The sequence below is a fragment of the Crassostrea angulata genome, chromosome 1, assembly GCF_025612915.1.
Source record: "Crassostrea angulata isolate pt1a10 chromosome 1, ASM2561291v2, whole genome shotgun sequence".
NCBI classification, from domain to species: domain Eukaryota; kingdom Metazoa; phylum Mollusca; class Bivalvia; order Ostreida; family Ostreidae; genus Magallana; species Magallana angulata.
In genome coordinates this window covers 37432204-37446817 of record NC_069111.1, presented here as the reverse complement: position 1 = coordinate 37446817, position 14614 = coordinate 37432204, and the positions used below count along the sequence as shown (strand labels likewise).

The 14614-nt window shown below is 32.2% G+C and overlaps 2 protein-coding genes and 1 non-coding gene across 4 annotated transcripts; all 3 read right to left on the bottom strand.

The window, feature by feature from the left end:
- Positions 1-503: 503 nt before the first annotated feature.
- Positions 504-7387, bottom strand: LOC128155593 (uncharacterized). Of its 2 annotated transcripts, none has more exons than XM_052817379.1 (7): positions 7370-7387; positions 6078-6146; positions 5367-5458; positions 4054-4116; positions 3409-3502; positions 3079-3222; positions 504-1291 (listed from the first exon to the last, which is right to left on the bottom strand). In XM_052817379.1, coding segments are annotated over exons 1-7 (981 nt in total). In that variant the 5' UTR covers positions 7371-7387; the 3' UTR covers positions 504-773. The 2 variants fall into 2 exon arrangements, with proteins under 2 accessions (XP_052673339.1, XP_052673335.1); XM_052817375.1 differs by lacking the exon at positions 7370-7387 and adding an exon at positions 6832-6908.
- A 665-nt stretch (positions 7388-8052) lies between these two features.
- On the bottom strand, positions 8053-10842 carry LOC128155440 (uncharacterized). The gene is made up of 7 exons (XM_052817145.1): positions 10796-10842; positions 10613-10663; positions 10421-10503; positions 10048-10110; positions 9577-9673; positions 8858-9001; positions 8053-8602 (listed from the first exon to the last, which is right to left on the bottom strand). The coding sequence occupies exons 1-7, from the start codon at positions 10806-10808 to the stop codon at positions 8085-8087; spliced, it is 969 nt and encodes a 322-aa protein (XP_052673105.1). The 5' UTR covers positions 10809-10842; the 3' UTR covers positions 8053-8084.
- A 3690-nt stretch (positions 10843-14532) lies between these two features.
- Positions 14533-14614, bottom strand: Trnas-gcu (transfer RNA serine (anticodon GCU)). Its single transcript has one exon. It is a non-coding gene; the product is annotated as a tRNA-Ser (tRNA).

Genomic DNA, 14614 nt, shown 5'->3' with positions numbered 1-14614 from the left:
ATTGTAAATTTTGTGTATGTGTTATTTAGATAAATTATAATTGAAATCAGTAATATTCAAATGACTTTTGCAGTCATCACAGACATCATAACTAATGGGATGGGAGAAATAATGACGGACCAGACCGGGATTCGAACTCGGGGGCCCCTTGATTCTACAGTCAGGTGCTCTATCAACCGAGTTATCTGGTGCCAGTTTGATCGTCACATAACTATGGAGCACGATTTTAATCTGATCAACTTTTTATTTTGATTCGATTTGAATGAATAACACAGAGTGATACGATCCAAAGCAGATCAGATTGAGTTTAAAAAAATGGACAGAAACTCAATACATCAATGAAAAGTGTCAAATTTCAATTAAAAAACATGTGTCAACTATGATCTCGGTGCACCCCAACATACCGGGTATATTTAGTGAGGATTTCATCTAAGATTTTTATTTGAAGCGAATTTAGTCAACCATGCAGAGGATATCGAATACTTTTAAAACATGACAGATGATAACTTTATAATTTATTTTTTACGACAATTGATAAAAAACAGTGTTTGCCAAACTAGCAGCCGAAGACCGAGGGTATCATTTAATTTGTCTGACGACCCAACAACCCATCTCGAATAACAAATATATAATAATAGACATCGAAAAATATGACGAATTATACAGATATAGCTTTTCGATTTAATGCTCAAAACTATTCATTATAATAGAGGATTGCAAAGCAGTGGATCCACATGTCGTATTAATTGCATTTGAAAGTAATTTTCTCGAGATTATCCGCTATGACCATGATGAGTCACCACGCTTTCCAATCGAACATGACTCAACCAGTAATGGCCGTAGCTGATTTGAAGCGCATCTTTCCGTATTACCAGAGTGTAATTTCTGACCTTCTGATACTGGTTTACATTAAGTTTATGAATTTGCCATGACAGGTCAGCGTAAAATGTTCCATTGTAAGACTCTTGAATGGTGTTGTTGTTTAGTAATACATCTACTCGACCATGACCGGTGGTCTTACAAGCGTAGAGTTGTAGATTTGTGAGAGGCTCTCCGTTCGTCCTAAACCTTAAGATTACGTAACTGTTCGTTTGATGGAGAATAAGGTAATCCTTTCTTGTATGTGCCGCATTAATGGTGTAGTTGTTGTGTACCACTCCAAACACATTGTAAGCCTGTTCACTTATGCTTTGGCATATGACTGAGCTGACTGTTGAACTGTGACTACACGTTTTGTGAACTACGTCATAGTCAAACAACACAACGTTTTCATACCAAGTATTGGAGTGGTCTGAAAGAAAAAAAAATATCGTCTCAAGTTTTTTTTTTTTTTATCAAACTATAATTAATTCTAACATCGGCGACATTATAAATCGTATATGTAAATGATGTGTATCCCTAATCCACATACGTGACGAAAAACATGTGTACTTTAAGTTAGTATTCTAAGCTCCAACACTGGGTCCTTAAAGTATGTACATGTATGGTATGGATTGTAAGAAAATGTTTGATAGAAAACGCTACTTTTATTCTATGTAAAATTTAATTCCCTTTGTGGCAATGCACTTTGAAAAAATTACGCACTGAAAATTATTTTCAAAGTGCGTAAAATTTTGGACCAAGTTAACCCACTTTGAAAAAATTTGTCAAAGTGCATTAAGAATGTACATCAACATTTTTTAGTATCGAGACTCTTAACGCACTTTGAAAAAATATGTATCAATCACAAATTCTCCTACTGAATTTCTAATCTGCTGATAGTAACACTAGTGAATCTAATTTACCGTATTTGATAACGGGGATAGGGAGGGGTGTAGGGGATACTAGTAACCAAAGATACAGTGCAAATACCAGTACATCATGTAATTGATTAGAGGAAGAAGATCCCCCTATCCCTCATTATCCCTTCCAAAGCATATGATTTTCAGCAACATTTAAGATTGGAAAAAGAAACATGCTCTGTTGTAAATTAAGTAAATGCAGTGATATCGAAAAAACGAGCTGACAAAACAACGATTTCTCCATTGGTATGTTAAAGAATCTAAAAATATTTCAACATTAACCCTCTTTTCATATTCTAATCAAATAAATCACTTCAATATAAAAAAAAATACATTTACAAATTATTATAAACATAAAAGTAAGTATTAGAATGTGGTTTTTTTCTCGCACTGATCTTCTAAAATATCATATTGTTTTTGATAAACATAACTTACGTAATATCCTTTTTTCACATCACGTTTGTTTACATACATATGCAATAAGCTAGTTGAATTATGTTATTGATTGATCTCCATTATCAATATACATTAATAATATTCGTTCTGGCATAGCCCAATATACCAGATAGGAAGTTAATTTACTGCATACTCAAAAAAAAAGGAAAATGCAGTTACTAAGCGATGAAGTTTATCTCATATTTGGATAATTCAAATCTCCCAAAGAACGAAAATGAAAAAAAACTTATCTAGAAACTGTTTATCACGTTAGCTTAGAATGCAATGGGTTCTTTTTTAAATAAATCAGATTAAGCTAAACAAGGATAAAACAATCATTTATTATATATAAAAGTGTCAATTATTTTGACTAAACCCTGCACATTATTTTTCAAAGTGCGTTGATATCGACGATATCAACGCACTTTGAAAAAAAATTATTATTAAAGTGTGTTGACTTGGTCCCAAAATTAACGCACTTTTAAAAATAAATTTGAAGTGCGTAATTTTTCAAAGTGCGTTGTAACACCCCTCTATTATACAGGAATTTTAATAGCCCTAGTACTCGTGTTCTTCATAAACATCAAATGATATACAAATAAATTAATAAACAATCGACTTGCTTTGTTCACAGTAATAATATGACGATGTGAGGAGGCTACATAGTCAACAAATAACATCAGATGTACATTAGAATTTAAAGAACGATACTTATGGCCACAAACTGTTATCAAGTAAAATAACATTTTTTTGCTTTAAAATTTGAATTGCTTTCCTATATCTTTATAGAGAACTTTTCATGTTAGGGAGATTAACTTAGTCTAAAAATGGCCACAACCATCGGATCCTCTTTAACATTTACCATGGCACAGTCCACACGATTTTCGGCAGTACTCGGCCGTTTCGCAATCTGAACAGATTGTTTTCAAAGCCATAGGGTCTCGACAGTCGCTAGCAGAAAGATCTCCGCATGGAGAAGTTGGGGGCTCTTGGAAATGGCCGATGTCTTCAAAAAAAAATTGTTATGCATTGTTATAAATTTATCATGTATGGGGGAACAAGCAGATTCTGCCATGCCATAAACTGTTTCCATGTAAAATATCATGGTGCAAAACACTATGCTCCCGATTTCTGTAAAGAAGGCATGGGAATGATTAAGAAAAATGACATAGTACTAGCTTTTATACTTCACCAATATTGCATATTTCTTTCCCACAATACTCCACAGACGTTGACGCTGGGTCACGTTTCCCGAAGGGACCCGCTAATGAACCGCAGGTGGATCTCTAGATCATTGAAAAAAAATAACAAGTAACTTATTTAAACATTGCTTATCTTCTCCTTTTATGAACCAAAAATTGAACATGGGTTGTACGGTGTTTTAATGATACTGCTCATGATGCAACAGAAAGTTAACATGATCAAGATAACAATATATGCATATATTGTCTAACCATGCTACTGTACGCATTGTACATTAAAACAATTGCAAAAGCATTTCAATCAATCGTAACCATTTGTCTTTCAATCAGAATTTCTAAATACTAGTTCTTAAACACAGAAAAGAGATTATGATATATCATATAGATCTTTTAACCTATGAACATACAATTTGATTTCTTGGATGTGCAAATACCAAATTGTGAAAATATTAACTACAAGTATCTGAAGTAATCGCGATATTTTCAGAAGAAAGTTGACCTCAATCCTTGTGTTATGGTCACATGCATATGCCGTTTATAACAAAATCGGTCTTTGCCATGATCTGATATTATCGGCATAAGAGGACAAGATCTTGTAGTTTAAAACTACTTTTTGTACATGTCAATATACGTACCTTAGCGCATCCGTATGTCTTTATCCACGTTCCATCATTGAGAGTTGTTGTGTTTAAGTAGCACTGTTAAATAATTCGCAGATAAGCTAATGACAGTAGCTATTTGTGTTCGAATGCATAGAGCTTGGAAATATTAATCTAGATTTTACCTGCAATCTTCAAATCTTAAGAAAGCTAAATCGTCAACAAATTATTCACCAGAACCGCCTTAAACTTCTAGACATACTATTTTTGGCCATAAACTAATATAATAACTTATATAATGATAAGGAATATCCAAATATATCGATTTAAAAATGAAACATTTTCTTAAATCTTTACATGTATAAAGGGTTCTTCGTCTATAGACGGTATATACAGTATAAAAACGGCGACGACTACCGAACCCCCTTAAGTTTAGTCTGAATGAAGACTAAAAAAGCTAACGCTAGTGTCAGTTATGGATTTCACTCCGTAGTTATTTTGTAAAATAAATGACAGAAACAATATTTTGACGTCATCGACTTATCAACGGCCGTCCTGTAAGGTTTATAATGCTAGTAATTTGTATCCTCATATGATCAACAGGGCATGGAAATAATTCAGATTGAAATTTTCACAGTTTTGTTTTATTTTAACAAAATAATGTTAGATTAAGGTATTTCTATTGATCTGTGACAATAATTTGAAAGTCAGTTTCGAGCGAGAAACAGTGCTCATTTCCAGAATTCTTTGTTTTAGAAATACCCCGGTAAATTATAAATCTAAATGTAAAAAGAAAAATGAAATGTGGTAATTATCAGCTCAATTCAACAACATGCCTCTTTAAAGCCATAACATGAAACACCACCCCACTCCCCAACCCCCACAAAAGAGAAAAGAAAACAACAACAACAACCCCCCCCCCCCCCAAAAAAAAAAACCCCACACACACACACACACACACACACACACACACACACACACACACACACACCAAAAAAACCCCAACACAAACAATAAAAAAAACCCATAAATCCTATTATGTCTGGTAATAACATTTATATCAATATCTGAAAAAGATTGCAATTCTTAAATTTTAATTTCAAAAAATGATGCAAATAGCACAGGGAGTATGACAGTAACAGCAAAGATCAGACTGCTCCTCGACCAGTGCAAACTGGTCAGCATTTAAGCAGATTAATTGTAAGTACAAATGAACAACAGAATTATAAAATGATAACTTAATTGATATAGTTAATGAATAAACTGATTGAATGTGGGTTTTTTTAATTTAATATGTAACAAATCTCTATAAAAGTACCCTTAACTACATATACTAGCTAGATTTTTACCTCCTTATCGTCCCCGCATTCTACTAGACCAATGCACGAATCCAGCTGTGTCTGCGTCGTTCCCGTACACCGCAGGCAATGACGTATTGGTTCTGATCATGAAAAAATCGCTCAATTATTACAATAAAATATTTTATGTAAGCTGATAGTACAATTCAGTTCAGTTCAGTTTATTTCACTTAAAACCATAAAATGATACATGAGGTACATGAACAGACGTAACATATTTACATATGAACAAAATGGTTGCAAAGTACAAAAGCACAAAAAGCAAACACGTCCTGATAACACATTATGTAGCATTGAATACGTGAACATGTCTAATTATAAACAAACGTCCTTGGCTTCGTAAACAGAAAAAAAGCTTGCAAGATATGTATTTTGATTATTTGATGTAATCCGGTAAAATATTATGTAAAACTATTTTGATATGCATAGGGTGAGTGTTTGCATTTAAGATTTCGTTTGCTTCATTACATGTCTAAATGATATACTAAGTATATATCATTTACATAGTACATGTAGTGTATAAGCCCTGATGTAGGCGTGTTGTTTTGTCAAAACTGGACAGGGTCTGGAAGCTAGGGTTATATGTTTACTCCCACCCACAAGAGACTGCATTGCCCTTCAATTTAAAATTGGAAATTCTAATCCTCGTATGTTTTTTTTATGTATTAATATATTCCGAAAAATGAAATGGCATAACATTACCTGTTTGTCCAAAACATAACGGAAGTTCTTCAATACTAGTAAGGAGAATCACAAAAAGAAATCGGAACACTGCCGGAACAAAAAATATCAATAAATTAAAAGTAAAGTGGAAGTGATATACTGTACCTCAATAATATATTGTCAGAACAATTATGGCAAAAACCAAACAAAACCAAAAACACAAAACAAAACAAATTACAAAAAGTAGTTTTATCGGAATTTTTAATCTAAAATTAATAAAGTAGAAAAATGTATAATATATCCTACAAGGATATAAGAAAGTTTTTTTTCTGAATTTTTGATTTTTTCCTCAGACTTTCTTTTTAAACATTGATTAGTTACAATATATATTTCTATAACCCGTCAACTAGTCTACATTTCGCAAAACGGTTTTTACCCCGTTTTTCAATCAAAGGATCGGGATCGGAGAAACTGTCAATAATTTGTTTGTTAGTTTATGACAGTGATGAATCGATTTATTCACATGGTAGTTTTATGCATCGTTTTATGCAAATAACGACGTAGACATGCTTGATCAATTATTGACGTTATACCCCCCCCCCCCCCCCAAAAAAAAAAAAAACCCAGAAAGTCCCAAATGACAAAAACAAAACAAAACATAAACAAAAAAAAACCAGAAGTGGAATTAAATAAAAATAATCAGACGCTTACTTCCTGAATGTGAAATTTGACAAGATTTAACACATAATTTTTCTGCGGGATGTTTGAAAAATAATGAATAAATAGTACTCACTTTTCTTTGCCATAGCGAAACAATCCTTATATCACCTAACCTTTCTTCATTATCTTTAAACGATTACAGATCACACTCGCAGAAATAATATATCGCCGTTGACCTAAGAGATAATTCCTGCTGTTCTTTATGTTTCCTGCTATATGTGCATTATAAATAGCTGATCTTAAAGACAGAAATGTTCATGGTTTTCATCAAGTTTTATACGTTATGAACTTTCTGCAAATTATTTAATTTTAATTCAAATGCATTCGAATTATTGAAGATGATTTCCAATTAATTTATTTACAATCAAATTCGGTATGTTCACGCCTCATTTCAAATATTTATCTTCGCGTGATGTTGCAAGCTTATTTTAGAACGTAAACAAGATATCTACGCGAAAGCGTTCTCTACATGTTGGAAATGGACTAACCCATTCAAAGATAAAAAATTGAAAAAGAAAATGACCGTCAGACAAGGAGCGAAATAAAGGCAAAATCTTAACTGGCCACCACTTTGAACTTCATGTAAATAACACGGGCTTCTGACTACTTACTAGACAAGTCAGAATGTCACACAAACGTTTGTTATGGAATCTCGAGATATGAAATGTTTTGAGTAGAGGGGGTATATTAAATGTTTTATGATGTATATTCTTCATCCTGTACTGTTTGTTCAATTTCTGATGATGTTTATTCGAAATCGTTTGATGTATCATAACTATTCTATAATCTTTGTGTATATTTGATAATCTTTTGTATGATGTTTATTCTTTAATGTGATGCTTGTTCATTTATCTTGTGATCTGTATTTGATAATTTTGTGATATATTATACATTTCATTCGTATTAAGTTTCTCTTTTGTTTTTTCTTGTTAACTTGTTTTTACTATACTCCCCAGACAGTTGTTCATTGTATTTAGTTTACATCATCAAAAATCCTTATAAATTTACAATTATGCAGGAATTTACATAATTAGTACTTGAAGCTCTACAGTTAACTAAAAACTAAATCAACCGTCAGATACCTCGATGTAAGGAAGTTAGTTTTTATATTTAAAAAAAATGATATCAAATGATCAGTAATCATCCAGCTTTTCCATGACCGAAAGGTATGATCTATGTCGACTGATGTTACTCTATCCAAGTCTTTTATTTTTCAACAGTTATGGAAACATCCAATTATTTACATGCCGTGTTATATGAGCGACCCTTTAAAATCAAAAGCCTGAACATATCATTGAATGGTTATGTTTTTTATTAGGAGCAACATTAATGAACATGATGTGCAATCGTGCTTTCTACTCTGATTCGGCTGATCCAATAGTGGCCGTAGCTGTGAGTAGCACTGTCTTTCTGGATTTTCAAATCGAACTCCCGCGTGTTATTCAAGTGCAGTGAATCCAAGTTATGGATTTGCCACCTCAGGTTCCATACGTCAGTTCCGGTGTACGACTGTTGGATTGGTTGGTTGTTCAACAAGATGTCCACTCTACCGTGGCCAGTGGTCTGACATGCGCTCAGCTGTAGATTGGTGATTCGCTCACCGTTGGTTCTGAAGTGGAGGTTGATGAAACTTTCGTAATAGACCAAGATTAAGTAATCGTGTTTGGCGTGGGCGTGGTTTAGAGTGGTGTTGTTTTCCATTACTGGAGACACGTGGTGGTTCTGTTGCGTAATACTCTGGCAGATAGAAGGGTCGACAGAAGAACTATGGCGGCAGGTCTTGTGGACCGGATCGTAGTCAAAAAGGACCACGTTTTCGTACCACACGCCATTGTGTCCATTATCTGTCAAATTTGATGCAAAATCCCTAACAATAATTAATAAGCGTTTATAATATGTAAAAGCTAGTTTTTGTTTTATATACAGTAAAAGTGTATAGAATGCAATGGACTAGCTCATAAAAATGAAATGGGAGTTAACAAGTTTATAAATTTCCTTTATTCTATTTAAGTGACATTTTATACTTTTACTAAGTAACATAAATTTATACTAAAATTTCAAAAAGCAAGTATCCTGGGTATGGTATAGATTATATTTACCCTGACACAACCCACACGACTTCCTGCAGTATTGAGCGTACTCGCAGTCACTACACATTGTGGCTAGGTGGGTAGGATCGTGGCACTCTGAGGGTGAAGCATCAACGCAAGGCTCAGTGGCCGGCTCCTGGAAGCGACTGACGTCTGAAGCAGGGGAATGTATATAAATCATTCGGTTCCTTTTTTCTATAGCAGTATTAATTTGAATGTATCAGTCCAAGACCGACATACCGACCAAACGGCTGATATAATATTGGTCAAGGTTTGATACATGTTGTTATATGCATGTAAATGTACCAAAGGATTTTTATTTTATGTGTATATTACTTTTGAGAAAAACTACTTTTTAAATACTACTATTGATTTTGGCATTCAATTGCATTATAGTTCTTCTCAAATGGACTATGATTTGATTAAAAAGAACTCTACAGTGGTACCCGTAATGCCGTGCTTTGATTCAATAACTTTTAATCTTTTAAAACAGATTGTTCATATGTTTGTTTATTCGTTTGTTTAAAATTTACAGCAATAACAACATTTCTATACTAGATTATTCCTCGCTCTCAAAAAAGTTGTAATATACTTAACCGTTTGCAAGCAAATCAGAGAATTGTTAAATTAATGGTCACTGAGATAGGGTTTTAGACCATATAGTTAAATGTATTACACCTTTATATTTTCTACTTTAATAATCTTAGATAAAAGAAATTGTGTATTACCTGTGTTACACATCTCATGCTTGCAGAAGGTGGTCTTTAATGCCTGTTTGGCTTGTCGTCGACCTATCGGGGTACCCGGTGCCAAGCATGTTTGTCTCTGTCAGATAGAGTGTAAAACATTATAGAAGTTTAATTTTGCATGTTAAACATGACAAAATTGTCACGTGTATCTGTTATACTCTATCAAGAACACATTGTCAGATTGTAAAAAAAAAACAAAAAAAAAAAAAAAAAAAAACAAAACAAAACAAAAACAAAACCCGCACAACTTAAATGTAATCATTGAAACTTCAGTTGGTTTATTTATGGTACAAGTCATAGTCAAACGTCAACAATAGACAGAAAATCAACATTCAACTCTTAATTTATGGACAATTTGTCTCATAATAAGGTTAAAAATGCTGAAATGACATACTATCGTCAATATTGTCTTATTGAAAGTATAAAAAATTATGTTTTATCAGTACGTACTGGAGCACATCCATAGTCTTTTGTAACAACACCAGAGGTAGGGGTTGATGAGGAAACGTAACACTGTAAATATAAAAAAGAATTTCATGTATTTAGAGAGAGAAAGATAAAAAAGAATACATGCTAAGTAGATATGCTATGTGGATTTTTTTTTTTTAAAAATCATTGAGTTAAAAATACAACCTAAGTTTTAACATAGTTTAAGAAACAAAGTCGTGCAAATTAAAAGGATATTTCAGTACTGATAAATAAAATGAAACATAGCGTTTATGTGTGCTTTAGTGTTTAATATTCTTCTTCGCAAAAAAATCCCACCCTCTGAAAAAAAGCAAAAAAAAAAAAAAAAGAAAAGAAAAAAAAGAAAGCCCCTGACCTCACTAGTACACTCTGTAACATAAACACAGGGAGTTGCTCCGTCCGCGACATGTTTACACGACCGACAGTGTAGAATGGGATCTACAAATAAAAGGGTACAGAAATGATTGAAAGAATATAACTTACAATTAAGAATATATTTCTGTTTTTATTACATGTAGGTATGGTAAATCAGATAGAATTTTACAACCTGTGTCGGCAAGTACGGTCCCTGATAGCGTGCCAATCAAAACTAACAAACCTGCAGAGTGATAAATAAACAGACATATTTTGTTGCAAAATACTAGTAGCCTTTGCTTTGTAAAGTGTATTTAAAAGTTATGTTGCTTAAAAGAAATGAAAACAAATGCATGAATATGCAATGGTCACCTACTGATACCGTCCATATTGTCTTCAGGTCAACCCCTAAGATAAGGGACCCTGATCTAGTTATTATATGACATACATAGGTGATTATATCTATACACACGAGTTGAAATATCATATCTTTGGCTGTCTAAAATATTATATTGAGGTTGATTCTGTCATCAATGACAAATAAAGAGCACGCATCGTTCTGCTTTCTAATAAATAGGAAAACAATTGATCTGCGATGCTCATGATATCCATAGTGATTTCCTGTAACACTGTAAGAAATGATAAATAATTTTTTGGACAAATAACTTTTTTTATGCAGTTAAAGAAGTGTATGGTTATACATATTTATTATTTACATACCAGGTTTTTATAAATGTTTTTCATTTCAATGACATCAATTTGGATTAAGGTTTAAAACTCTCGGCAATTTAGACTTTTGTATAAAATGCAACTAATAATTCGCATTCTTTTTTTACTGTTCGAGAGTAACAGTAATGTCTCCTTCTTGAGAATTATTGTCACATAATGCTGCAAGTTTATTTCAGAAAGTTATCACCATGTGGTCGTCATGTCGGCAGAGGACCTATGGTAGACAGAGCTAAAAATAACATCCAGACAGGGGGCGGTAGGGAATGAACATCTGTAACAATTTGATGAGGAGAAGTAAATCTTCTCGTACAATCTTTGTAAACACGAGCTAGCGAACTACTTGGTGGACAGGTAAGTACGTCTCTCAACAATTGGTTTTATTTGTTTGGTATTAAATTTACTGATGTTAAAAAAGTTTCCTCAATTAATACCAGCATATTAACAGTTGCATTTGTCACAAGGTACTCTTTTTTACAGCTTAGGCCTTATTATAATAAAATAAAAGATAGTTTACTTGTTAATCTAAAAAAATGCCAATATTTCTATGAGTGATACCTATTTTCTATGAAAAACCATTAATATAATATTCTATTTCAATATTTTATATGGAATTTAACTAATTATATATATATATATATAGAGAGAGAGAGAGAGAGAGAGAGAGAGAGAGAGAGAGAGAGAGAGAGACCATAAATACATATTTTTTTTTTTTCAAATTTAAGCGATTAAGGTGCTCAATATACTATACGAATTTATATTTCAATATGTTTCAGTTTCATTGTTAAATAGAATTCAAACAATCTGAAAACGTTTGTTTGTACAATCAACTTTGATTTATCATTTACCGTCATGTACCAGTGCTACTTTTAAATCTGCTTAAGATGCAGATTTGTGAAAATCCATATATACCAATTCATAAATAAACCATTGCAAAGAAAGTATAGAACCATTATTGTTTTTAATGTTTCTCACCTGCCAGATGAGATATTAATTCTAAAAAATATCCAAATGAGAAAATAATAATTGGCATAGGAAAAATGGAAAAATAATTTTTCTAGAGAAAATTCTTTTTAGAGACCCTTAAAGAATTATATTTCTTATGGGATAAAAAGAATTTCTAAGGAATTTAAATCGGACAGATAGTTTTCCAAATATTAAAATATCCTATCCGATATTAAATTTCTAAAGAAGTTTTGTATAAATCCGTTTGAAATTCAATTCCAATATACGAAGTTCTTTTATTCCGGTAGAAATTTCTTAAAATCCTCTTGGAAAACTATTTACCCGTTGGAATTTTTTAAAAAGATAAACCTCTCACCTTGCAGGTGTGAAAAGTATTTATTGCCAAAAGTGGTAAACTCTTTTAGCAATGGTCTATTACATGACATATTTCAATTTTTCGAAACATGCATCTTAAGCGGGTGCAAAAGTGCCACCTTGGTACTGATAAAATTATTCGGCACAGTGTTGTATCAATAAATTTGATTTAATAATGTATAATTATATCTGTCCAATAGTCATTGATCAATTTCTTTCAAATTTCTTGAATTTTGAGAGATTTGAGACGAGCGTTGTGTCACCATGCATAAACCATATAAAAATAGGGAACTTGAATTTGAGGAAACCCAACAACAAACTTGCACTGGAACTATAAACCACAATATCTATCAAACATACTAGTTAATATCTTACATTTAAAAATCCTTAAAAAGATATATTTTTTTATAACACTTAAACCAAGATATTTTTTATTAAATTGCCACGGTTTCGCACAGTATACGAGGTTATCATTATTATTTTTTTTACCTTTTCTTGAAACTATCAGAGAGTGCTTGATATTGTTTAAATAAACAAGAAGTCAAACAGGTAGAAAGTATTATAATTTTGCACATTGCAATCGCATGAGATGATATATGGCCTCAACCTAGGGTCCTGCACGTTATTATGATTGAGAGGGATCTAATTTGAAAAATTGAAAGCTCGTATGTTAAAGGGGCATGGTCACGATTTTGGTCAAAAATTATTTGTCCGATTTTAAAGTTTACAATGCTTTCGTAAGGCATTATTAATAGGCAACTAATATTTGAGTATCATCCGTTGAATTATAAGCGAGTTACAGAGCTTACAATTCTTTGCTTTGTCAACAACAATTTTGTTTACATTTTGAATGTTGAAGTGAAAATTCCAGTTTTAGACCTGAAATTATTGTGTTAAACGTTAGGAACTGTTTATTCATGCTTAAAATGAAAAGGAAGATAGACAAATTAGCTTGAAAAAGATTTTTGTACTGGTACATTGAACCAACGTAAACAAAAACAGGGCACGAGCCTTGTTTACATGACAAAGAATTGTTAGTTTGGATCTAAACTCTACGCCTGACTCCCAAATTTCACACGATCATTAGAAATACATTCCTAAAGCATTGTAAATAATAAAAACAGTAAAACTGAATTTGACCAAAATCGTGACCATGCCCCTTTCAAAGTATAACGTACAGTGTATACATGTATATCTGTTTCTTTAATTATATGACGGTAATTATTCAAAAGTGTGAATAATTGTTATTTCAAACGGAGAAAATTGAAATCTCCATACTACAGCATCGAAAAAAATTAAAACGACGCAATCTTAAGCCAAAATTGAAAAATAAAACGTTCATTCTTAATATGTTTAAAGCCGAGAGTAATTTTTTAAATTTAATACTTCATTTTGAACGAGTTGGAACTAGAAGGTCTTTTTGTTTTTCAAGTCGTGAACGACCGGAATCATTCTTTTTTTCTTTTAAACATTTTTTTCACTTTTCCATATTTTTAATATCAGTTAACGTTTCAAGTGGAATCCAGAATATGTGAAAGTTGATGTGTTAGATAATTATTTTAGATAAGGGCAAACTAGTTAAGATATAAACTATTAATTGAAATTTTAAAACAATATTTGTTTAGGTATAAATGAAAAGTTCCAATTTAAAAAAGTAGTTTGGGAGGAATCCTTTTTGATAGATTGAATAAATTAAGTATATCCAAAATATAATACATTTTACTTCATCTGCAGACGTTAATACATGTATTTGATTATATTTAGTCAATAGGGATTTAAAATCAAATGATCTTTTGAAATTATTCCAAACTTAAATAAGACATTGAGCGCAAGCGTGTTTGCTTACAAATGATAAAAAACAGTAGCGTTTTAGTTTTGATTAATATTTTTTTTAAACACAGTAATGTTTTTTCTTAAGTCTACTTTCATTTTTAGCCTTGGAATTGCTTATTTTCTTACCTCTGAGTTATATTTGAAAATTCAGCACTTATACGGGTTTTTCCTTCAGGAGAAACCAAAAATCTATGCCATTTAATAAAAGAAAGATGACAGCAAAAATATAATTATCGACGAGGATGGGATTCGAACCCACGCGGGGAGACCCCAATGGATTAGCAGTCCATCGCCTTAACCACTCGGCCACCTCGTC